This window comes from Xiphophorus hellerii, chromosome 21 (assembly GCF_003331165.1).
Source record: "Xiphophorus hellerii strain 12219 chromosome 21, Xiphophorus_hellerii-4.1, whole genome shotgun sequence".
Taxonomy (NCBI): domain Eukaryota; kingdom Metazoa; phylum Chordata; class Actinopteri; order Cyprinodontiformes; family Poeciliidae; genus Xiphophorus; species Xiphophorus hellerii.
This window is the reverse complement of record NC_045692.1, coordinates 25,020,263-25,043,372: the sequence shown is the minus strand read 5'-3', so window position 1 is coordinate 25,043,372 and position 23,110 is coordinate 25,020,263. Positions and strand designations below refer to the sequence as shown.

The 23,110-nt window shown below is 42.8% G+C and overlaps 2 protein-coding genes across 22 annotated transcripts in view; one reads left to right on the top strand and one right to left on the bottom strand.

Annotated features, from left to right (window-relative positions):
* Positions 1-23,110, top strand: part of LOC116712074 (NACHT, LRR and PYD domains-containing protein 3-like) — a 1,065,068-nt gene that overhangs the window by 806,251 nt on the left and 235,707 nt on the right. The window lies entirely within an intron of this gene.
* LOC116712071 (LIM zinc-binding domain-containing Nebulette) overlaps positions 1-23,110 on the bottom strand; it is a 52,562-nt gene that overhangs the window by 16,682 nt on the left and 12,770 nt on the right. For 2 of the 21 annotated variants that reach the window (XR_004337416.1, XM_032551818.1), the window contains exons 1-44: positions 17,505-19,231; positions 16,976-17,184; positions 16,413-16,481; positions 15,504-15,605; positions 15,323-15,433; positions 14,941-15,051; positions 14,747-14,857; positions 14,221-14,331; positions 13,845-13,958; positions 13,298-13,408; positions 13,115-13,225; positions 12,866-12,976; positions 12,403-12,510; positions 12,073-12,183; positions 11,677-11,787; positions 10,941-11,051; positions 10,396-10,503; positions 9,970-10,080; positions 9,764-9,874; positions 9,141-9,248; positions 8,856-8,966; positions 8,264-8,374; positions 7,804-7,914; positions 7,568-7,678; positions 7,003-7,107; positions 6,779-6,889; positions 6,460-6,570; positions 6,232-6,342; positions 5,588-5,698; positions 5,284-5,394; positions 4,907-5,011; positions 4,083-4,190; positions 3,907-4,014; positions 3,614-3,724; positions 3,415-3,525; positions 2,901-3,011; positions 2,709-2,819; positions 2,526-2,624; positions 2,339-2,449; positions 1,952-2,059; positions 1,634-1,744; positions 949-1,059; positions 752-862; positions 570-680 (exon numbers count right to left, since the gene is read on the bottom strand). Coding sequence is in view for 20 of the 21 variants with exons in the window: in XM_032551818.1 (XP_032407709.1) it covers positions 570-680; positions 752-862; positions 949-1,059; positions 1,634-1,744; positions 1,952-2,059; positions 2,339-2,449; positions 2,526-2,624; positions 2,709-2,819; positions 2,901-3,011; positions 3,415-3,525; positions 3,614-3,724; positions 3,907-4,014; positions 4,083-4,190; positions 4,907-5,011; positions 5,284-5,394; positions 5,588-5,698; positions 6,232-6,342; positions 6,460-6,570; positions 6,779-6,889; positions 7,003-7,107; positions 7,568-7,678; positions 7,804-7,914; positions 8,264-8,374; positions 8,856-8,966; positions 9,141-9,248; positions 9,764-9,874; positions 9,970-10,080; positions 10,396-10,503; positions 10,941-11,051; positions 11,677-11,787; positions 12,073-12,183; positions 12,403-12,510; positions 12,866-12,976; positions 13,115-13,225; positions 13,298-13,408; positions 13,845-13,958; positions 14,221-14,331; positions 14,747-14,857; positions 14,941-15,051; positions 15,323-15,433; positions 15,504-15,605; positions 16,413-16,481; positions 16,976-17,184; positions 17,505-17,529 (4,806 nt within the window). In the remaining variant the exon portion in view is untranslated. Of the gene's footprint in view, positions 1-569; positions 681-751; positions 863-948; positions 1,060-1,633; positions 1,745-1,951; positions 2,060-2,338; positions 2,450-2,525; positions 2,625-2,708; positions 2,820-2,900; positions 3,012-3,414; positions 3,526-3,613; positions 3,725-3,906; positions 4,015-4,082; positions 4,191-4,906; positions 5,012-5,283; positions 5,395-5,587; positions 5,699-6,231; positions 6,343-6,459; positions 6,571-6,778; positions 6,890-7,002; positions 7,108-7,567; positions 7,679-7,803; positions 7,915-8,263; positions 8,375-8,855; positions 8,967-9,140; positions 9,249-9,763; positions 9,875-9,969; positions 10,081-10,395; positions 10,504-10,940; positions 11,052-11,676; positions 11,788-12,072; positions 12,184-12,402; positions 12,511-12,865; positions 12,977-13,114; positions 13,226-13,297; positions 13,409-13,844; positions 13,959-14,220; positions 14,332-14,746; positions 14,858-14,940; positions 15,052-15,322; positions 15,434-15,503; positions 15,606-16,412; positions 16,482-16,975; positions 17,185-17,504; positions 19,239-19,284; positions 19,393-22,770; positions 22,856-23,110 lie in introns of those variants that run through there. The other 19 variants (XM_032551821.1, XM_032551822.1, XM_032551805.1 and 16 more) reach the window with 18 other exon arrangements.

Genomic DNA, 23,110 nt, shown 5'->3' with positions numbered 1-23,110 from the left:
TTTATGACCTCTGGACCTGAACAGTCCAGTCCAGAGTTGTATAAAAGTTTTCAGGTGGATGACAGTGAATCCAGGAGGAAGTGGAGTTTGGTTGCAGATCAGAACCTCATGAGGTTCAGCTGGTTTCAGACCGGGTGGGCTGGTCTCGGGCCAGTTGGACTGGTTTTGGACCAGTTGGACTGGTTTCGGACCGGTTGGACTGGTTTGGGATCGGTTGGACTGGTTTCGGACCGGTTGGACTGGTTTGGGACCGGTTGGACTGGTTTCGGACCGATTGGACTGGTTTCGGATCGGTTTGGACCGGTTTGGGACCGGTTGGACTGGTTTCGGACCGGTTTGGACTGGTTTTGGACCAGTTGGACTGGTTTGGGACCGGTTGGACTGGTTTGGGACCGGTTTGGACCGGTTTCGGACCGATTGGACTGGTTTCGGACCGATTGGACTGGTTTCGGACCGGTTTGGACCGGTTTCGGACCGGTTTGGACTGGTTTCGGACCGGTTGGGCTGGTTTCGGACCGGTTTGGACCGGTTTGGACTGGTTTTGGACCAGTCCTCTCTCAGCGCCGTACCTCACTCTGCAGCTCTGTGGCTTCCTTCGCATGCTGAGTGTCCAGAGTTTCAGCCAGCTGGTGGTACAGGCAGCTGCCCGCCTCCTTCCTGCTGGCCTCCTTGTATTTAACCTGGACAAACCGTCATCAGTCAAACGTTCAGACAGGAAGTGGGACTCCGACCCGGTCTGAGTTGTTCTCACCTCGCTCTGCAGCTCAGAAACGGTTTTAGCGAAGTTGATCTCTGCGGTTCCCGGCAGCTGGGAGTAGAGGCTGTGTGAGCGGCTCTGCATGCCGTCCTCTTTGTATTTGTTCTGCAGGAAAAGATGAAACGATGCAGAGAATCAGGACGTCACAGGAACCTTTTCCTGCAAACAGAAACCAGGAGGTGACCTTTCACCTCGCTCAGCAGGTCGGCCATCTTGGCGGCGAGCTCCGTCTCTGCAGTCTGTGGCAGCTGAGCGTAGAAACTAGACGACAGGAACTTCTTCCCGCTCTGCTTGTATTTATTCTGCAACACAAACAGAAGCTCAACGGCTCAGATCTGGACTTTAACTATACACTGAATTAACGGAACCGAACTGGACCCATTTAAACCATTAATGAGACTGAAACAGTCTGACATGGAGTTCCACAGGGTTCTGACCTCAGACCACTGGGTTTAACTTTATATTCACAGCAGCTTGATGCTCAGCTGTATTCTTTATTAAAATCAGATGATTCAAGAATTATTTGTGAAAAGAAAACATGTTAATGCATCAAACTACAGCAGCAACAGATTGATTTGTTCAGGTTGTTTCTCTGTTTATGTTTCTGGTTTTGCTCCAGAATCTGATTTTAATGCATAAATGTTTGGTTCTGGTTCTGGTTCTGGTTCTTCTCACAAACAGAGAAATGAAAAGATTCATCATTAAAGTTTGTCTGCAGCTGCAGCTTCACTTAGAGAAAAAACTGGTTTAACTTTGTTTTTAAAAGGAACCAGAGAACAACTGAACATAAGGAATGATGGGAACGAGCCGTTCTGATGTTTTAGGCTGAAATATTCAGGGCTGAAAAGTGGAGGGGTGAATAATTCATGTGTTCACCTCGCTCTGCAGCTCAGTGACGTCTTTAACGCGGCGCGTCTCCAGCGTGTCGGGCAGCCGGTGGAACAGAGCGCTGCTGCCCTGCTGCCTGCTGGCCTCCCGGTATTTAACCTGCAGAGGTCAAAGGAGCAGAAACTGTCAAAAAATTAATAAAGTATCCAGAAAAATTAATGAAATGAAACACAAATATATGTGGCATAATTCTACTTATTGACAGAGAAACCAGTTATTTCTGTAACTAAACTCTGGATGGTGAAACAGTAAAAGGAAACAATAAAACATAAAGTATAAATATGAATAAAATCATTTCTCTCTCGCCTCGCTGTGCGTCTCGCTCATTTCTTTAACAAACTGCGTCTGCAGAGTTTCAGGCAGCAGAGAGAACAGAGAGCTGGGCAGATCCTCCAGGTCCTTCCTGTACTTTGACTAGGACAGACAGATAACATAAATATATTTAGTAAACCTATTAAGAGGTTTATGTGAGGATACAAACAAAATAAAATGAACTATGAAGATTCATGAACTATTAATGTTGAAGAACATTTTTTATGTCAAAATGTAAAACATTTCATTCATTCATTTCTGTTTGCTTTTTAAATCCAGATGTAAATATGAAAACTTAGAGAGTGTAAACTGATTGATTGGTTGATTGATTGATTGATTGACAGACAGACGGATGTTCAGTGATGCGTTCAGGGTCGTCACCTGGCTCTGGATCTGGGCCGTCTCTCTGGCCCGCTGCGTCTCCTCCGTCTCCGGGAGGCGGGAGTAAAGGCTCCTGCTCCTCTCCTTCTGCCCCTCCTCTCTGTACTTCACCTGAGGGAATCAACCAATCACAGCTGACTGCAGCGTCTCCATGGCGACGCCCACGGTGACCGGGCCGAGGGTTTACCTGGCTGTAAACGTCTCTCAGCTCCTTGGCGAGCCGCGTCTCCGTCGTCTCAGGAAGGCGGTGGAACAGAGAGACGCTGAGCGGCTGCTTGTACTTCACCTGGAAACATGAACCGAGAGGAAGAGGAGCGATGAAGATGAGTGATGAAGGTGCGTGAGGAAGAGGAGTGATGAAGGTGCGGACCTGGCTCTGCAGCTGCGTAGCGCCTTTAGCATGCTGCGTCTCCAGAGTCTCAGGAAGCTTCGAGTACAAACTGCTGGACGTTTCTTTTTTTCCTGACTCTTTATATTTCACCTGAAACCCGACAGCAGGATTTAAAGAGACAGGCACACATTTCAGGGTCGGAGTTTGATCTCAGAAAACGTTTGGTTTCACCTCACTCTGGATTTCAGAAACGTTTTTAGCAAACTGGGTTTGGTTGGTTTCTGGGAGCTGAGAGTAAACGCTGACCGTCTGGATCTTCTTCCCTCCTTCCTTATATTTGTTCTGAAGATTCAAAAGCAGGAAAATCTTTTATCTACATGTTGTCACTACGTTACTGTTCAGGAAGTAGCAAACCTCAACAGACCCAGAAAGAAAACCCAGAGGTTCCGGAACCTCCAGATCATCCTGGGTTCTGAACCGGGCTGTGTTCACACCAGACGCTCCGCTTGTTTGATCCGAACCAAAACTGAACCTTATTTCCTTCTTTTGGTCCAGTTTGTTTTCACACTGAGCTTTTTGCAGCTGATAGTTTGTAAACTAAGCCATGCAGGTGATGATATTTTCTCCCATTAGACAGAAATGACGGGTCGGGTCAGAACAGAACACAGACCCAGAAACTAAACCAACAACATGCTCTGACCCACAACATGCTGCCGGAGGAAGCAGAGGAAGTTCTGAACCGTACCTCACTCTGGATTTCTGTCACCTCTCTGGCAAACTGAGTTTCTGCCGTTTCAGCCAGCTGGGCGTACAGAGGGCAGCTCATCTCCTTCCTTCCTTCTTCTGAGTATTTTTTCTGTTGGGACGAAGATCCAGAGCGACGCAGTGAGTCCATTTACCTGCTGGTTGAGTCAGACGGAGGAACAGGAAGGACAGGAACTCACGCGGCTCTGCAGCGCTCCAGCGTCTTTAGCGTGTCGCGTCTCCAGGGTCTCAGGCAGCGAGGAGTAAAGAGATGACGCCGCCTGATCCTTCGCCGCCTGCTTGTACTTCACCTAACAGGAGAGACACACCAGTCAGCCTCCTTATCACCCTGACCTCTGACCTCTATCTGCTGCTGGGGCATTCTCTGACTTCATTGGTCAGATTTATCAGCAGCAGACCAATCAGACGGCAGCATGTTTGAAGCTCTAAATGTATTTTTAAATCTTATCTGATGTCAGCTGCAGGTTTTCACCTCGCTGTGCGTCTCGGCCATTTCTTTAACAAACTGCGTCTGCAGGGTTTCAGGCAGCTGAGCGAACAGTGTGCAGGGCAGATCCTCCAGCTCCTTCCTGTACTTGACCTGCAGGACAGGAGCAGCTGAGCAGAGAGGCAGAGAGCAGCAGCAGGTTTCAGAGAGCCAAGCCGCACCTGGCTCTGGACCTCCGTCAGCTGCCGGGACCGCAGCGTCTCCGGCGTCTCACTGAGCAGCTGGTACAGAGACGACGAGTCCTTCTGACGGCCCTGCTTATACTTCACCTGCAGCAGCAACACAGCTAATAAATGTCTCCAGCATTAAATAAATCATCAAACCTGAGATTTAAGGAAAAATGACATGTTGTGAAAAACTCCAGGTATCATAAAAAGCAGAATAACATTTATTTTAATGCAGAAGAAGTAAAGCCTGGTTAAACCACGACAGCCGATTATGAGGAGAATCACTGAGCTAAAATAAATAAAGTTATTCTGGTGGATTGATGGAAGGAATCTGTTTCAGAACCAGAACAGAAAGTCCAGTATTTACCTGAATGCTGCCAAGTTTATATTTATGATAATGAACTGATAGTTTAGAGTAAATAACTTTTAAATCTCTCCATAAGGTGCCGGTTTGCTGAGTCTTAATGTTTCCTGGATTCTAAACATTTCTCTGACATCACAACATAATCCATCATTTTATGAATTTATCCTGAGTTGTGATCGTAGTTTCTTCTGCCTCATGCTAGCTGCTTCCTTACACTTTTATCATATTTATTTATTCTGGTTATAATAATAAATATATAAATGTCTTTAGCTACAACATGATAAAAAAGTAAAAGTTGGAATGATGAGAGGAATCAGTTTGAGGTTGTTGGTGATAAATTGATCTGAACTGAAGTTTTAAAACATGATGATGTCATTTCATCATATCAGATAATATTATTATCTTTCTATTTTCACGTTCTGCTGTTCTACCTGCAGAGCGACCAGCTGCTCACCTGGCTCTGCAGGTCGGTCACCTCTTTGGCCCGTTGGGTCTGCAGCGTCTGAGGAAGGCTGGAGAACAAACTGGACTGGAGCTTCAGGTCCGACTTGTACTTCAGCTGACAGACGACAAGCAGCCGGTAAGAAACAGCAGGAAAGTCAGGAGCCTGCAGGCTGGTTCACACAGCATCACAGTTTAATGTTTAAAATTAAACATCTCATTATGGAAGCTGATAAAAATAATAAATCATAATGAGACAAAATCAGCAACAAATGACTAAAACCAGAACATGAAGGTTCTCTCTGGGTTCTCCAGCTTCCTGTAGGCTAAGATATGAGTGTTGGGTTAGTGTGTGTGTGTGTGTGTGCGTGTGTAGGTGTGTGTGTGTACCTGGCTCTGCATCTCAGAAACCTGCTTGGCATGTCGGGTCTCCAGAGTTTCTGGCATCACAGAGAAGAAGCTGCTGCCGTCCTGCTGCTGACCGGACGTTTTGTATTTGTTCTGAAAACAGAGTTTAACCGTCTGAACCTGCAGCAGCGTCTGCTCTTCATCACAGCCTCAGCTCTTCATCACAGCCTCAGCTCTTCATCACAGCCTCAGCTCTTCATCACAGCCTCAGCTCTTCATCACAGAGCTCAGGCTGTGATGAAGAGGACGGACTGGTTCCTAAGGATCCAGAAGTTTCTGCTCTCACCTGGCTCTGCAGCTCAGCGGCGGCTTTAGCCAACCTGATGTCTCTGGTTTCTGGCAGCTGAGAGAAAAAACTCTGAGAGAGAAGCTGCTTCCCCTCCGCTGTGTATCTGTGCTGCAGTCAGAGGAACATGATTATTATGATTATTATTAATCTTCTCCATCACGTTTTCTGGCTCATTATTGTTTCTTATTTTAATTTCATTCCCATTAAAGAAACTAAACCTTTCAACTGAATAACTTCTGGAATAAATTTTGTTTGTTTTTTGGTCAGAAACAATCAAAATACTGAATAAATATTCCATTATTTTATGAAGAGCAGATCATTTTGACCAGTTTGGATCAATAAAAGTGCAACAGCAAATAGAACTATAAAATCAGAAGCTACATTTGCTGATCTATATAATCTTAGACAGTTTCCACTGCGTGTATAAAAGCATATTAAGGTTTATTTGGTGTTTAATATTTTGTTGTTTCTGAACAGATTCAGATTTTTACCACAAATTAAAGGTTAATATAGATTTTAAAACATTTATTCTAGGTATTTTCCATCTAGGATCCATTTTGAACTCTTCCTGGTTCCTGCTGGATGTCAGTTTGTCAGTAATCAGGTGACTTTAAGCTCCGCCCCTCTCCGTTTGCTCCTACTTGGCTCTGCATGTGGCCGACCTCGCAGGCCAACTGCGTCTCCAGGGTTTCAGGAAGCTGGTGGTAAACCGGACGCTGCAGCTCCTTCTTCACTCCTTCTTTATAAAGCAGCTAAAAGAGACAAAGTTAGCCAACATAGCAGAGATCATCAGACCCTTTCATTGATTTAATCCAAGTTGTTCTAGAAAACCCGACGTTATCAGCAGGAACTGCAGCGTCTCGTTGTACCTGGCTCTGCAGCCGCGTCGCCTCCTTGGCGTGTTGCGTCTCCAGAGTTTCAGGCAGTTGGTGGTACAGAGACGATGAACTCTGCTTCTTACTGGCCTCTTTGTATTTTGCCTGAAGAGTAAAAACAGTTTCAGCTCAACAGATTCTCCTCTGAACCGTCTGGAGAAACTTTAGCTTTTTCTCCTGTCGCTTCAGACTGAAACAGAACTGAGAAATATCCAGTTTGGATGTTTAGTGTAGCTGCTGTTAGCTGTGAGGGTGGAAACGATGATGATGAAGGTGATGATGATGAAGGTGATGATGATGATGATGTTCCCACCTGGCTCTGCAGCTCCTGCAGCTCTTTGGCTCTCTGCATGTCCAGAGTCTCAGGAAGCAGAGAGAACAGCGAGAGGCTCAGGTCCTTCATCCCGTCTGATTTGTACTTCACCTGGTCAGGAAACCAATCAGAATCATTCATTATGTTTTATACCAGCAGGATCAGGGCAGAGAGAATCACAGCTTAAAGACAGGAAGTGGAGGTGAGCAGACAGGAAGTGGCACCTCACTCAGCATCTCCGTCTGCTGCCGGGCAAACTGCGTGTCGATGGTCTCTGGCATCAGGTGGAAGAGACTGGATCCGACCGGCTGGTTCTGTTTGTACGTCAGCTGGAGGAGCAACACACACACACACACACACACACCCCCACGCACCCCAACACACACACACACACACACGCATCAGGCTGCAGTGAAAACAGACGTTTGTACAGTAAATACTCCAGAACCCATCTGTCTGTCTGTCTGTCTGTCTGTCTGTTGATTCCCTCTAACTGGGTCATCAATGATCATAAACAGCAAACAAATGTTGCAAATGGTCCAGTCAAAGTTCAGATCTCAACCTTATTATAATCCTGTTGGGAACAGAATTTCTATAAATGGAAATCAAACAAATAAACCGAAGCAACGATGGAAATAAAAATTGACTGAAGAGTCAGACGGGACTCTTTCTGTCGGTTCCTGCTAAATGCGGTTCTATAAGTGGCTGGAGGTCAGAGGTTGTTGGAGGTCAGAGGTCGCGTTCCCAGCGTTGGACTGGTTCATGCGGTGTGACAGAGGAGCGGGTTACCTGGCTCTGCAGCTGCGTCGCCTCCTTAGCGCGCTGCGTTTCCAGAGTCTCCGGTAGAGTCGAGTACAGAGAGTTCATCCATTCTTTCTTCCCTGATTCCTTATATTTCATCTGATTATGAACAAAAAGAATCAGTTCTCCTCGTTTAAACTGATTCATCTGAAACACGTCTCTAATCTGAAAACTTCTCTGCTTCATGAGGCGGTTTATGTTTTATATGATGAAGCTCTGATTACCTGACTCTGCAGCTCAGAGACGGTTTTAGCGAACTGAGTCTCTGCTGTTTCTGGAAGCTGAGAGTAAAAACTCTGAGCCAGATTCCTCTTCCCCTCCTCTTTGTATTTGTTCTGAAAACAAAATGAAAAACACTGAAAATAATCTAATAATCAGAATAATAATAATATAATAATCTCAGATTAAATGGCGGCTTCATTTATCCACTTCAGAACCAAAAACTGTTTCACATTTCATTTGGCCAAGTCAGAGAATCAGTTCAAATTAATCAGATTTACAGAGTTAATGAAAGGAAACATTTAAATAGGTAGAAAATCAATATATTGATTTTTCCAACCAATAAATCTGTTTTATTTACTGTAAATAAAATGAATCTATAAACTACAAGCAAATCCAGCAGCAACAAATAATCCAGAGAAGCAGAAGAAAACATGAATCTGTGATGTATTTAATTTCATTTACCTCACTCAGTAGGTCAGTCATGTCTCTGGCGAAGCTGGTTTCCAGAGTGTCAGGGAGAGTCGAGTACAAAGAGTCGGACATTTTCTTCTTCCCACTTTCTTTATATTTAATCTGTTAAAACAAATAAACGTGTTAAACGATAAAAAACTGTTAAAAACTGCAGACAGCATCACATTAATGACACTAAAACACATCATTCCTCAGCTGTGGTGTTCCACAAGGCTTACCACTCAGTACCTTTAGCTTTGTTTTGTCATAAATTAATATTCTCTTTATTTAAAACAAAAAAGGAGAACATCTTTTGAAGATAGTCCACATGTAGCAGTAAATATTGTTCTGTACTTTATGATCACTACAAACTTGATCATCATCTTTAAGTTATAAATAAAGTTCTGACAGAAGAAGCTCCTGCCACACATTCATAGAGACATAACTCTATTTTCACATCATTAAAAATAAACTAGGAGAAATATATATATATATATATATATATATATAATAATTAATGAAAAGAAGATTAAAACTCTGGCTAAAACATCTTTACATAAAGATGTGAAATAATTGTAATCCTCATCCTCATCATCTTCATCACCTCACTCTGCAGCTCGCCAGTTTCTCTCGCTCTCTGGATCTCCATGTTGTTCTGCAGCTGACAGTAAAGATTGTCCCTCATCTCTTTCCTTCCAGCTTCTTTGTATTTGGTCTGGAAATTTAAACCAGAATTTCTCCATTAACCAGATTTTAATGCTCTGTTTCATGACTTTTCAGGCGTTTTTACCAAGTTCTGGAAAAGTCATTTATAGAATATGATGTGATTATTTTATATTTACAGACTGTAAAAAACAATTTAACCAATGAAATGCCGTCATGTTCCTACGTCACTCTGCAGCTCTGACAGATGTTTGGCCATCTGGGTTTCCGTAGTTTCAGGCATCTGATGGTACAAACTGCTGTGAATCTCCTTCACACCTTCTTTATATTTCACCTGCAGGAGACGACGATACAAAACCTTCATAAACTTTAAAACTTTGTTTTACTTTTCTTTAACATTAAAAGCTGAAAAGGAAACAAGAAATATAAAAATAATTCAGAGTGAATCACAAAACAGGAAAACAGAAACAATTAGTCAAAAACTATTGACTGTTTTAAATATTAAATCCCACATTTACTCACAAATAAAACAAACAAAAAATTACTCTCCTGATTAGCAAAGAGACAATAAGAACTATTATAATTAGATAAATAAATATTAGGAAACATATTTTGCTTAAAGTAATTATGAGACACAACTGATTGACACCAAACGGAAAATGTATGAAATTCATTTTCATTTAAAATATAATAAGTGACAGTAAAACGAGTCATATTAGTTATTATCTGTGAATAAAACAATGTTTATTTTCATCAGTTTTGGGTTTTATTTATTACTTCCTGCTGTTTTATCCATTTATTCTGCTGTTTGATCAGCGTTACTCTGCTGTCCTAGTCAAAGTCCCGTACGTCGCTCTGCAGCTCTGACGCCTCCCTGGCGTGTTGCGTGTCGATGGTCTCAGGCATCACAGAGTACAGATTCACATTCATCTCCTTCTTACCGTCTTCCTTATATTTGACCTGGAAAACAGTGAAAACAGAGGATGATGAGCTTCAGCTCTTCATCCTGCAGAGAGGAAACAGATTCAGGTTTTAGGAGCCATTTCTGCTGGAACCTCGCTGAGCAGGTCACAGGCGTCCTTAGCATGGAGCGTCTCCAGCGTCTGTGGCAGCTGGTGGAAGAGGCTGCAGCTCAGATCTTTCTTCACAGAGTCTCTGTATTTCCTCTGGAGGGAAAAACAAACAGAAAAATAAAAAACATCCCTTAAATTAACTACGGTGTCCCACAGGGCTCAGGACTCAGCCCACTGCTTTAAACTACAGATACAATCAGGTTTTATGTCGTTTAACCATAAATCACTGACTAAAAAAAGCAATTAATGAAAAACTATGTATATTTTTGTTATTTTGAGTAAAAGCAACTCTTTAAGGTATGTTTATACAGATTTGTAGAAAAATGTTTTACTGTTTAGTGTGAGTGAGAACATTATTACAATAAATGAGTTGTTTCAGGTGAAATGTTTCAGTAAAACGTTCGTTACCTCATTGATCAGGTCAGAAACCTCTTTAGCGTGAATCGTCTCCAGAGTCTCAGGCAGCGAGGAAAACAGCGAGCGACTCACTTCCTTCCTGCTCTGCTTGTATTTCATCTACAACAGAATCAAAGACCAAAAAAATTAAAAAACAAAACATTCAAAAGGAGCTTTTAAACTTTATTTACTTTAATAATATATATAGATTAGCTATGAACCTTTGAATTTAATATAAGAGTCAAAATATTCACACTTCTGTGGTTATCTTGTCTGTATCTATATTTTTATGTGCAAAGAATAAATAAAACTTTCAGATCCGTTTTGTGAAACAAGATAAACTTTTGGTTTCCTGTTTCGGCTGAATGTCTCAGATTAGCTGCATTGAGTTTGGGTTTATCTATTTCAATCCTGGTTCTGCAGCCCGACCCGGTTGGTTCTGCAGCCTGACCCGGTTGGTTCTGCAGCCCGACCCGGTTGGTTCTGCAGCCTGACCCGGTTGGTTCTGCAGCCCGACCCGGTTGGTTCTGCAGCCCGACCCGGTTGGTTTGGCTCACCTCGCTCTGCAGCTCAGAAACGTCTCTAACGAACTTCATCTCAGCCGTTTCCGGCAGCCGACTGTAGAGACTCTGAGCGACGCTCTTCATCCCGTCCTGCTTATATTTAACCTTCAACACAAAGCAGGAGATTAATAATCCAGTTTATCATAACTAACATGAACATGTTTCTGTTCGTTCCTCTCTGCTCTTCCAGAACATTTTCCCGGCGGATCGGGCCGGTGCTGAGCAGAACCTCGTTAACTCTGAGCGTATCGCCTCATCGGCATTAAAAAGCTGCGACTCTTTGATCGTCTTTGTGATGCTAATCAGAGCAGAAACATCAGAGACGCTGCAGCTCAGCTTCAGCTTCACTCTGCTTCAGGAACAGCAGAGGATGGAGGATGTAGATCAAATTACGACATGTTCAGCTGATAAAAAATAAGAAACTGTTTGGTTTTGACTGCATGTTAAAAACTGAAACTGTCCTGGAATCTAAATAAAGCAGGAATGTAATAATTCATAATGGTAATGCTAACAGTATTAGCACATCAAACATTAGCTACAGCACTCAGAAGAATGACACTGTCATTATTCCATAGAAGGTTTATTCATTTTCTCATTAAACCAAATGTGAGCTGAAGGGTCTAACAGGAAGGCTGGAGGTTAAAGGTTAAAGGCCTTCCTGTTGAGGACGAGTTTCAGGTCAACATGGTGGATCTGACTGGATCTGATCGGGTCACATGACGCTGCTTACCTCACTCTGCAGGTCGCTCATCTCTCTGGCGAAGCTGGTCTCTGACGTCTCCGGCATGGTGGCATAATGGCTGCTGGACATTTCCTTCCTGCTGCTCTCCTGGTACTTCAGCTGCTCAGATTTCACATAAACATATTACTCTGATTACTCTGAGTATCTGTAACTAGCAGGTGTTACTCTGATTACTCTGAGTAACTGTAACTAGCAGGTGTTACTCTGATTACTCTGAGTAACTGTAACTAGCAGGTGTTACTCTGATTACTCTGGGTAACTGTAACTAGCAGGTGTTACTCTGATTACTCTGGGTAACTGTAACTAGCAGGTGTTACTCTGATTACTCTGGGTAACTGTAACTAGCAGGTGTTACTCTGATTACTCTGGGTGTTCTGCTCTGACCTGGCTCAGCTGCTCGGCCGTCTCTTTAGCGTGTTGCGTCTCCAGAGTCGCAGGCAGCAGAGAGTAAAGGCAGCTGCTGATCTGCTTCTTTCCTGCTTCTCTATATTTCATCTGAACAACAGAAATACATTTAATTCATTTACTGAGATCCTCCAGTCTGTTTTTATTTTATCGGCTCATTATTATCTGTTTTTTTTCAGGATTTCTGCAGAAAAGTTCACAAAGATTAACATCATATTTTTCTGAATGGTTAGTTATTAAAGCATTCTGTGTATTTTTCCAGAACTGAATGTAAAACTTTCTGTTCTCTATGAAGGTTTCTGTTCCTACGTCACTCTGCAGCTCTGACAGATGTTTGGCCATCTGGGTTTCCGTAGTTTCAGGCATCTGATGGTACAAACTGCTCTGGATCTCCTTCACACCTTCTTTATATTTCACCTGCAGGAGACGACGACGCATCAAACCACAGAGACATAAAACATGAAATACATTTTACATTTAGAAACTGGAAGATCAGCTCAGGAGGAATCTGCTCTCACTCTGATTGTCTGGTTGAAGAATATTAATGTATATTTATTTAAGCTTAAAATGGAGAAAATATCAAAAACAACCCATGTCTTTAAACAAACATTACAGTTGGAAATATTTTTAAAGAAAACTAGAAATGGCCTCAGGACAGAGCCTTGAGGAATCCCATAAATAGCTCAAAGTTATCAGATTATTATAAATTCAGTGTAAACATCTAAAGTGACAGCCTGGTGTTTCAGAATCGGGCCGACGCTCGGCGGCGGACCTGGCTCTGCAGGCTGGACGCCTCCTTCGCTCGCTGCGTTTCCATGGTTTCCGGCAGGACGGCGTACAGGCTGACGCTCGCATCCTTCCTGCCGTCTTCTTTATACTTCAGCTGCAGATCGAACCCAGAGAGCAGAACGTCTGATACAAACAGCAGGCTTAAAGAGACAGTAACTTGTTTCCAGTCTCATATTTGTGGATAATCTCTCTGGTTTCACTGGGTTCAGTGGGATCGTCAGCGGTGTTTTACCTCGCTGCAGAGCTCAGAAACCTCTTTGGCTCGAACCGTTTCTATCGTCTCCGGCAGCAGAGAGTACAGACTGGAGCTCCCGCCTTTCCTCCCGGATTCCTTGTATCTGGTCTGAAATCAAACGGTTTGAATGTTCAGATGTTCCAGAACAGCTGCAGCTTTTCTCTGACACCTTCGTCTCACCTGGCTCTGCAGATCAGAAACACTTTTAGCAAACTGAGTCTCTGCCGTTTCTGGCAGCTGAGAGTAGAAACTCTGAGACAGGCTCTTCCTGCCGCCCTCCTTGTATTTACTCTGAGAGGAAAAGAAATTACTTTAAATAGGCCAGAAGGAAGATTCATGCTGATTTATTTAGATGTGTTGATTGAAATAAAACATCTGATTTCATTTTAAACTTCTGATTAAGATTTGAACCTTGAAACTCCTAAACATTGAGTTCATGTTGCTGAAGGTCCTGATCTCATTTTATTACATTTTGAATTCAAGCAGTTGGAGTTTATTAAATAATATTATTTTTCAAGAGTTAGAAAGAAGAAAACGTTTAAAGGAAACATCAGAAATCCTGAAGAACTGCTGGTTTAAAAGATACCAGGAACTCTGGAGGCGGAGTGGAAAAATGTATAAAAATGAGTAATATTTAATAAATCAGGACTTTTTCCAGATGTCCTGCTGTGTGTGTGTGTGTGTGTGTGTGTGTGTTTGTGTGTGCGTGTGTGTGTGTGTGTGGTACCTCGCTGTGCAGCTCCGTCATCTCCCGGGCGAACTGGATCTCTGTGGTGTCGGGCAGCTGGGAGTACAGGGAGGAAGCAGCTCCTCTTCCCAGCAGCTTGGAGCGATAATTCACCTGGAGACGAAACGAGACGAAAACTTCAGAGCAGAAACTGAATCCTGCAGCTGATCTGTGAGGAAGGATGGAGGATGGTAACGGTTAAATGAAGACATGTTTTTGGATCTGGACCAGGACCGGACCGAGGCCCGGCCGGACCAGGACCAGACCATGGCCCAGTCGGACCAGGACCGGCTCGGCTGGACCAGGACCGGACCAGTTGGACCGGGACCGGCTCGGCCGGACCAGGACCGGCCCGAGGCCCGGTGTGTTTGCGTACGTCGCTCTGCAGCTGGGAAACCTCCAGGGCGTGTTGGATCTCCGGCGTGTCTGGCAGCTGGGAGTACAGCGACACGGACGCCTTCCTCTTCCCGTCTTCTTGGTACTTTTTCTGAAACAGAACAAAGTCAGACCAGAAAACAATCTGCATGTCTGAACGGAAACACCAGAAAGTCTAAACTACAAATGGAAAATGAAACGTTGAGACGAAGGAAGAATTGATCTGATGGATTTCAGCTCCAGACGGTTTGCTGGTTTCAGATGCATAAAGTTATCAGATGACCTGAACATCTCAGACACTGACATCAGGAAAGACGTTCAAAAGGACGACGTGTTTTCACCACATGCTGAGACATTCTGTGGTTCATTCAGAGAGATCCAGACTTTCACCTGCTAACAGGAAGGCTGAAGGTTTTACATCAAATCTGCTCTATTTTAAACCTTCAGCCTCTGAAAACCTCTGAGTTAATATGAGGATCTGCAGCCAACCAGACACAGAGGTTTGAGATTCTGGTCCGGTCCGGTACCTGGCTCTGGAGGTCCTGGACGGTCCGGGCCAGCTGCGTCTGGCTGGTTTCAGGAAGCTGAGAGAACAAACTGCTGCTCATCTCCTTCCTGCCTTCCTCCTTGTATTTGTTCTGCAGGCAGAGAATTATTGGTGAATTATTGGTTAAATACGAACATTTGACCCAATCTGGAGCAGAACCGGAACCAGTCGGACCTCGCTCTGCATCTCCGTCAGCTCTCTCACAAACTGGGTCTCTGTGGTTTCAGGCAGCAGAGAGTAAAGAGAGGAAGAAATCTCCGTCTTCACATTCCCTTTATATTTGATCTAAAAACAAATAAAATAAAAATTATTCCTCCAATAAAACCAACAAACTGATTATTCCTTCAGGTATCGATCAGCTGACTGATTAGAGGTTAACAGCTGCAGCTTTAGATTCTGCAGAAGCTCAATAAATGATATTTTATGTGATTGAAGCAGTGATGATTTGATAATCTGGTTATTTAGTTATCTGGTTATCTGGTTATTGGTTTTTTTGATTATTTAGTTATCTGGTTATCTGGTTATTGGTGACTCTGGTCTAGTGAAGACGTTGGACCTCGCTCTGCAGCTCTGAAGCTTCCTTGGCGCGCTGCGTCTCTGGAGTCTCAGGCAGGACGGAGTACAGAGACAGATTCGCCTCCTTCTTCCCGTCCTCCTTGTACTTGGACTGGAAACAGAGAGCGTCAGGCTAACAGGAAGCAGACCAGGTCATGTGACCTTCAGTGGCGAGTTCAGACCTCAGAGATCACAGCGCTGATGTTCCTGGAGTGGATGAGTTCGGCTCCAGGGACAAACAGACTCTGACCCTTCATCTTCTCAAAGTCCTCCTTATACCGGACCTGCAGCACAGCAGAGCTAGCGTTAGCATTAGCATTAGCACACAAACCTGCAGCTGGACAAGATAAAAATTATCATTTATTATTATTAGTCTGATTATTTCCACTGGAAGCCAAAGCCAAACTGAACACTGTTAGAATATATATAACATAACAACCGCTGCAACACTGACTGCTACTGGAGATCCATATAGACTCTTAGAAGAGTTACAACATTTAACTTCCTTTTTAAATAATAAATAAAGTAGATTTTAGTCAAAGACAGTTTAAACTTGACGTGGATGTTTAGTTTAGGCTGGAAATACAGAAACAGCAGAAACGTTTTCAAAAGGCAGATTTTCTCCTCCAGCTGATTTTCTGACGGAAAACGAACAAATCTTTGAAATAGCTGTCGTTTCCATGGAAACAGACTTATTTTGGGGTTGAGTGTCCTTCAGGGTGGCTGTTAGCATCAGAGCCAGAAGATCCAGATATCAGATTGATCCAGTAGAGAAAAGAGAAAAGAGGAGGAGGAGCAGAAACGGCCTATTTAAAGCAGGCTGACCTCACATCTTTATCTGCTGAGTTTGAATCAACAGCAGCTCCTCCCACATCCTGCGTCTCCATTCAGCCGAGCTCATCTCTCTTACCATCCTAACCGAACCAAAACCGGGTCACCAGAACCTCCTGACCAGAACCCGGGTCACCAGAACCGCCCCATAACAAACCCTGGAATAGAAGCTAAATCAAGGCGTTGCAAAGGCCTAGTCAAAGTCTGCCAGTGCTGTGCTGGGCCCCTCAGAACCAGCAGGATAAACGTTGTGAACTCACATCACTGAGGATCAAACTGCATCTGCGGTTAAACTCTGGATCCGGCAGCGGCGGCTTCACGTCTGCAGCCTGGAGGACCAGGAGGAGAAACACATGAAGAAGAAACTGGAACAACACATGAAGAAGAAACTGGAACAACACATGAAGAAGAAACTGGAAAAACACATGAAGAAGAAACTGGACAAACACATGAAGAAGAAACTGGAAAAACACATGAAGAAGAAACTGGACAAACACATGAAGAAGAAACTGCAGCGTCTGACTGACGATGACATCATCAGGAAGCTGATGATGTCATCCTTTCACTCAGGAAACCCTGAATGAAAGGATGAACTCAGAGCCTGGAACAGGAAGGTGGATCAGATGACCGGAGATGTTCAGGAGAACCGAACCGCTGGAGGTTCTGCTGCTCTCAGAGGTTCTGATTAAATTCTTCTCCAGTTTTAACTTTAATGGATCATTTTTACAAAATCAACATATTTAAAGAAAATTTACACATTTTACTCAAACGTTTATTAAAACGTTAAATTTAAAAGTCATGAAGCTGCAGATCAGATTCTCACCTCAGATTCCCAAAGTCCCAAATGTTTCACTGTTTTTGTCTCGTCTTCCTCCTCTTCCTCTTCTTCCTCCTCCTCTTCCTCTTCCTCCTCCATCTTCTCCTTCGTCTCCTGATGAAACTCTTCTTTCTCTCCCTCCACTGTTTGCAGTTTTTCCTTCCCTCCGCCTGAAGCTGAAGCAGTCGAGTCATTTTCTGCCTCCATTCTGGATTCTGAGGAAAATCATCAGTTTATTACAAATATGTTTATTTTTCTGTTTTTTCTAAACACAATAAAAACTTAACCTTCGGTTCGGTGATGAAGAGGAGAACGCTGCTGGTTCTATACAGATTATATTTGATGTTCAGCTCTTAGAACAACATGAAGTTTAATGAATAAAAACTGAAATATTTCTGCTGTTAAGATTTTCAAGGTCACAGTTTGACCTTGTTGGCCTCCATGTTGATTCCCATCAGGGATCATTTTCCTCTAATATTTCTCTATTATCTGTAAAATCTCTTCCATCTGAACTGAATCTTGTTCCTGAACTCACCTTTGACCTCTGGCTGTCCCTCCATGTCCAGCAGAGTCTTCCTCACCTCCAGCCTTCCTCTTTTCTTCAGGAAACGATTTAAAGTCCCGACGTTTCCTCTGAGTTTTTCTGGATTCAAACCTCTGCAGATTCGTCACGTCTCACCTTGAAGAAATGGATTCTTGGTTTTGATATTTAAAAACCTTCCAGGATGTTGATTCACCTCTAACTTCTCCTGACTGAGCCTGAACGCCTCGTCACGAACCGCCTGATGGTTCAACGCCGGTTTGTCTTATCACCGCTGGATTCCACATTTAGCCCAACACTTCAGAGCTTATCTGGACCAGACCTTCATCTCAAACACTCACAGTGTGTGTGTGTGTGTGTGGGTGGGTGGGTGTGTGTGTGTGTGTGTGTGGTATGAAGTGCTGAAGGTTGAGCTCATACGGTGGAAGGAATGTAACAAACTGTCCCTGCAGTGAGATTTGACCTGATAACTGAATAAAACTTGTTTAGTTTAGTAAATAATAAAACTGTTAATGTTTGATTTTGTTCGCCTGAAGTTAGAATGAAGAAAATCTAAGTTAAACTAAACCTGAGAACTTGTTTAAATGTGACATTATTTCTCTCATTAAATGTTTTCCATCAGAGGAACATGAAGCCATCATGTCTGAGACAGACGGAGAGACTGAGGATTTATTTCTGCTCCACCTCGGGGATCAGAGCGACTCCAGCAGGTATCCTGGCAGCGGTACCGACCCGTCAGATGGTTCTGGTAAACATGAAGGTGTGACCAGAACCAGACGACCATCTGCTGCAGGAAAAGCTAAAAACAGAAAACAAAGAACTGAGATTCTTCTCAGTTCACATCCACAGAGAGATGAAAAATATATTTAACAGGATTTAGAGTTTAATACGACTCCATGAAAACAGTTTTAGTTTTAGGTGTGCAGTGATGTCATCACTCGCTCAGGTAATAAGAAAAATGTAAAACTGTGAGATATTTATGAAATGAGCTGCAGAGGAATAAAATGTTCATGATGGCAGATCGGAAGAATTTCCTGCTTTTATTGTTTTCTAAATAAAAATAATGTTTTCTCATTTTATCCTTCACTTTTTATTCTTTATTGTAAAACATCAGGCAACATTTTCTAAAAAGCTTCAGCAAATATGATAGAAAACAAGAAAATAAAACTGCTGTTATGCAGATTAGCTGAGAATATCTAAAAAATTAATAAAAATATCCAGCAGGATTAACATAAACCTTTACAAACATCTGAGTTTTATTGTTTTGGTTTATTTATATTAATATTAATATTTTATTTTGTCTGATGTTTAAATAAAAATCAGCTTTTTGTTATGTTTGATACAGAGTAATGTGTGTGAAATAAATGTAAATCAGAAACATACTTCACCAGGACGCCGTCATCTGGACTGACGAGTGGAGCATCTGTCTGCATAAACACTCTTTGTCTCAAAACAAGAAAAATCGCACAGATCCGTTTGACTCGGTAAAAAACTTTTCTGTTTGACTTCAGGGGACAAAAACATTATTTCAGTCTGAAAATCAGATTTCAGTCACAAATTGTTGAAAAAGTCTGAATATTAAAATCTGACAGTTTGTTGATCAGAAACATTAAAGACTGAAGCAGGAAGCAAGTAGATCATAGAGAGAGCTCACTGACCAAAACACACCGCCGCCGAACACACACACACACACACACACACCCCCACCCCCACACACCCACACACACACACACACCCACACACACACCCTCCGGACAGGAATGTGTCTCCATACGTTACTGATTTGCTCCTGAGTCCGTCTGAGTCTCTGCATCTCTGGAGTGTCGGTCATCATGCTGACCCCGCGACCTTTACTCTCCTCAAAGTCCTTCTTATATTTCACCTGCAGAGGGAAAAACACACACAGCTCTGATTGAAAGTTCAGTTTCTGTTTCTCTGAGCTGAAAATCTCAGATTTTAAATCCAGGATCTAAAAAACATTCAGTGAGAAGAAAATCGGCTCCTGGTGTGAAAATATGATGATGATGATGTTTTATTTTGACAGTCTGGCGTCTCCATGGTGCTTCGACCTCAACTAGTGCAGGTGCAATTTGGAGGTGTGTGTGCTTGGCGTTTCCTTTAAGTCACAAGCAGAACCAGTGCAGAATCAGTTGGGATGAGAAGGACGAAGGTTTGTTTCTACAGATCAGATCCTTTTGGTTTAGCAAACAGAGAAAATAAAAGCAAAGTGTAGGAGGAGGAACTGGAGCGCTGCCAGCCTGGCGGTGAGAGGAGGCTGTTACCTTCATCAGGCCTGGTTTCTATTCCTGATGACCAGCCCACACACACACACACACACACACACTCACTGCCGACCCACTCCACTGACCCGCTGGGCTTAAAAAGCCTTTTCAACGATTTAAACGTTTCATGGTCAATAATCCTGGAGTTTCACTGTAAAAACTTTAAACTCAGTTAAAAAAAGGTTTTTGTTTTATCTGGACTAAACAGTTTATTTCTGTCGTTCTTCTGCATGCAGATGATTTATAGAACCACGATCCTCTGAAGATCAACAACAGAGAAAATAACAAAACATGTTTATTTCTGTTTGATTAAATTACTGATTTTAAAGATAATTACCATAAATGCCCATTAATTCCTAGAATGATAAACTTTGAATATTTTCCAAATTCCACTCTTCACCTTTGAATGGGTAGTTTCAGAAAATGTATCAATTTATCCACCTATTTGCAAACTTATTAAAACTTAATAATCAGAATAAAAACCAGGTTTATTTGGTTTATAGTCCAAATATAGAAGCTAATTTTCCTGAACTATCAGCTGCTTTACCTCCAGGCAGGTCAGAATCTGGTTTCATTTCCTCTCAATGAAAACATTTTACATGAAGAAGAGAAAATATGACAGAATTTAGTGAATATTTATTTACAGTGTTTAAACAGATAAAGTTGAATTAGTGGAAATAATATTAATGTCTAATAGAGAAACAGTCAGAAGTAAGAGTTTCTCTGTGAAGGTAAATATCTGAACCGTTTGTGTCCAGGATGTGTGGGGTCTGCAGATATGTTAGCCGCCCTTTTCCTGACCTTTGACCTGTAAAAGTCCTGGATGGAGGGAAGGTCGTGAAGCGTCTCGTCCTGTCAGACGTTTGCTTCTAGAAAACCTTCAGCTGATCAATACGATGTTGGTTCTGGTCCGTTTTTAAAACCGTCAACGTTCTGACAGACGGCTGAGGTCAAACTGAATCCTTCAGTTCCTTCTGAATCCTTCAGAAGGAACTGAAGGATTCCTGAAAGAACCTGCAGCAGAACCAGGTTCAAATCGGAGAACATGAGAACATCCTGTGAGCTACAGATTAAACCTGTCAGGATGTTCTGATCGTCTGGGTCAGGATTCTAACTGCAGCGAAGCATCAAACCGTTTCCATTAACCCTTCATGGTTCAGTAGAACCTGAGCAGATGATTCACGGTCCAGTTAAAGCACAGAGATGGCTAACGCTCCGTTAACGCTCCGCTGACCTTCAGGTTCTCCTTCAGGGGAAACGTAACGTCCATCAGTCACCAGTAACGGCCCATTAAGACCAGCAGCAGACTGGGACCAGGCCGTAAACTAAACCCAGAGCTGCTGAACAGAACCAGGTTTACTGAGCAGAACCAGGTTTACTGAACAGAACCAGGTTTGCTGAACAGAACCAGGTTTACTGAGCAGAACCAGGTTTACTGAACAGAACCAGGTTTGCTGAACAGAACCAGGTTTACTGAACAGAACCTCTGCTGGTTCAGGCTGTAAATGAATCTGATGTTTAAACTGAATCTGTTTCATGTTTTCATTCACATTTTACAGAAATAATCTGGATTCTGAAGCGATGAATCACAAACATCATCAGGTCACATGATCATGTGACATCATGGCTCAGAAGTGGGTCGCTGCTGAACAGACGTGTGTTTTCACACACACATCAGGCGTGTTTGTCTCCTCCAGGAGAAACGCTGTAATGTGAAGAGACAGAATAAAGACGTTCTGACGCAGCTGAGCAGGACGGGTCAGAGAGACCGGACCTCCACCAAGATCACAGCAAAGAACTGCAACATGTTTAGAACCAGAACCAGAACAGATTTATAATACTTCATACTGTAACTGGGTTTAGAGGGAAAAAGCAGCTCAGCTTTCTGTCTTCCCAGGATCAGATATCAGAAGCAACTGCTGCTGCTCAACAATCTGGGAAGGATTTTTAGCTCATCTCCAAATCAACTCAAGTATTTTTCTTTCTGCAGAAATAAAAATATTCCCAACATCTCAGACAAGAGAGCTGAGAGAAATTTGTTGTTCGGTTTCCTAAATTGTTGCATTTTTGTTCTGAATTTTCTAAATTCTTTATTTCCATGTTTTGTTTTGCTGTTTGAATCAAAGTGTCCTGACGCTCAGCGTGTCCTGCTCAGACTGCTGAGTGGACATCTGTCCCTCTGTGTCAGCCTGCTGGCTGATGACGGCATATGGCCGCCGCGTCGCTCAGTGACTCAGAGCGGCGCGGCGCCCCCTGAGGAGGCCTGGGGAACGGCAGCCGGTTCTGATCCAGGATGGAACTCAACAGGAATTTAACCTGAATCAGAACTGAACTGATTCAGGTTAAACCTCAGGCAGAACCGAACCCGGTTCACCAGCTGGACGGTTTCATTCACATGAATCAGATCAATAAAAACATTTTCAATAGAAATGTTTAAATATTTGGTTGGGGCTCCTTTAGCCTGAGTTACTGAACCGTTTCCTCCTGATTTCTAAATGAAACGGTTTTATGTTTTGTTTCATGTTCATCTTTAAAGCAGTTCATTCATTCATAGTTGATGAATGGATGAATTTAGCTGTAAATTTGTGATCCTGTTGTGTTGGCCTGGTTTAGACAACGTGATGGAGAAAAGTTGGGAAATCGTTATTGAAATCGTTACCATGGTTACAGTTTCCTGCTGTAGGGAATCTGAGTTGGATTTAATCTGTTATTCATAACTTTAATATTAAATGTAATAAAACATAACAGAGCAGAAGGAAAACGCTGAACTGCAGCATTGATGGGAAAAAGGGCCCCACAAAGAAAACATAAAAATATTAAATTACAAGTTAAAGTTATGATAATATGAGACTAAAGTCGTAATATTATGGTTTTATTCTCATATTTTTATTTATTTTCTTAGTGTGGTCCTAATATTTGTAACCTGCTGACTGAGTGATGAGTGGCGCCCCCCGCAGGGCGGAGGGGGATCTGCTCACCTGGCTCTGCAGCTCGCTCTGCTGCCGCAGCCGCAGATTCTCCGGCGTGTCGGTGACGATGGTGAACGACGTCTTGGGGTAATGTCTGAAAAACACAGGAAAAGGCTTAATCTGGCTTAATCTGGCTTAATCTGGTTTAATCTGGTTTAATCTGGTTTTAATTTGAATCAGCTGGTTTTAAATCTACCGGCAGACTGGAAACCAGAACAAACTTTATTATTGTTCTCAGAATAAAAATGATTCATATTTTCATTTTATAATCTCCTGTCTCGTCTTTTGATTGCAGCCATCCTTAAAACAAATGTTCAGTTTGCTGATCAAAGCAACAGGAAGTGAAACA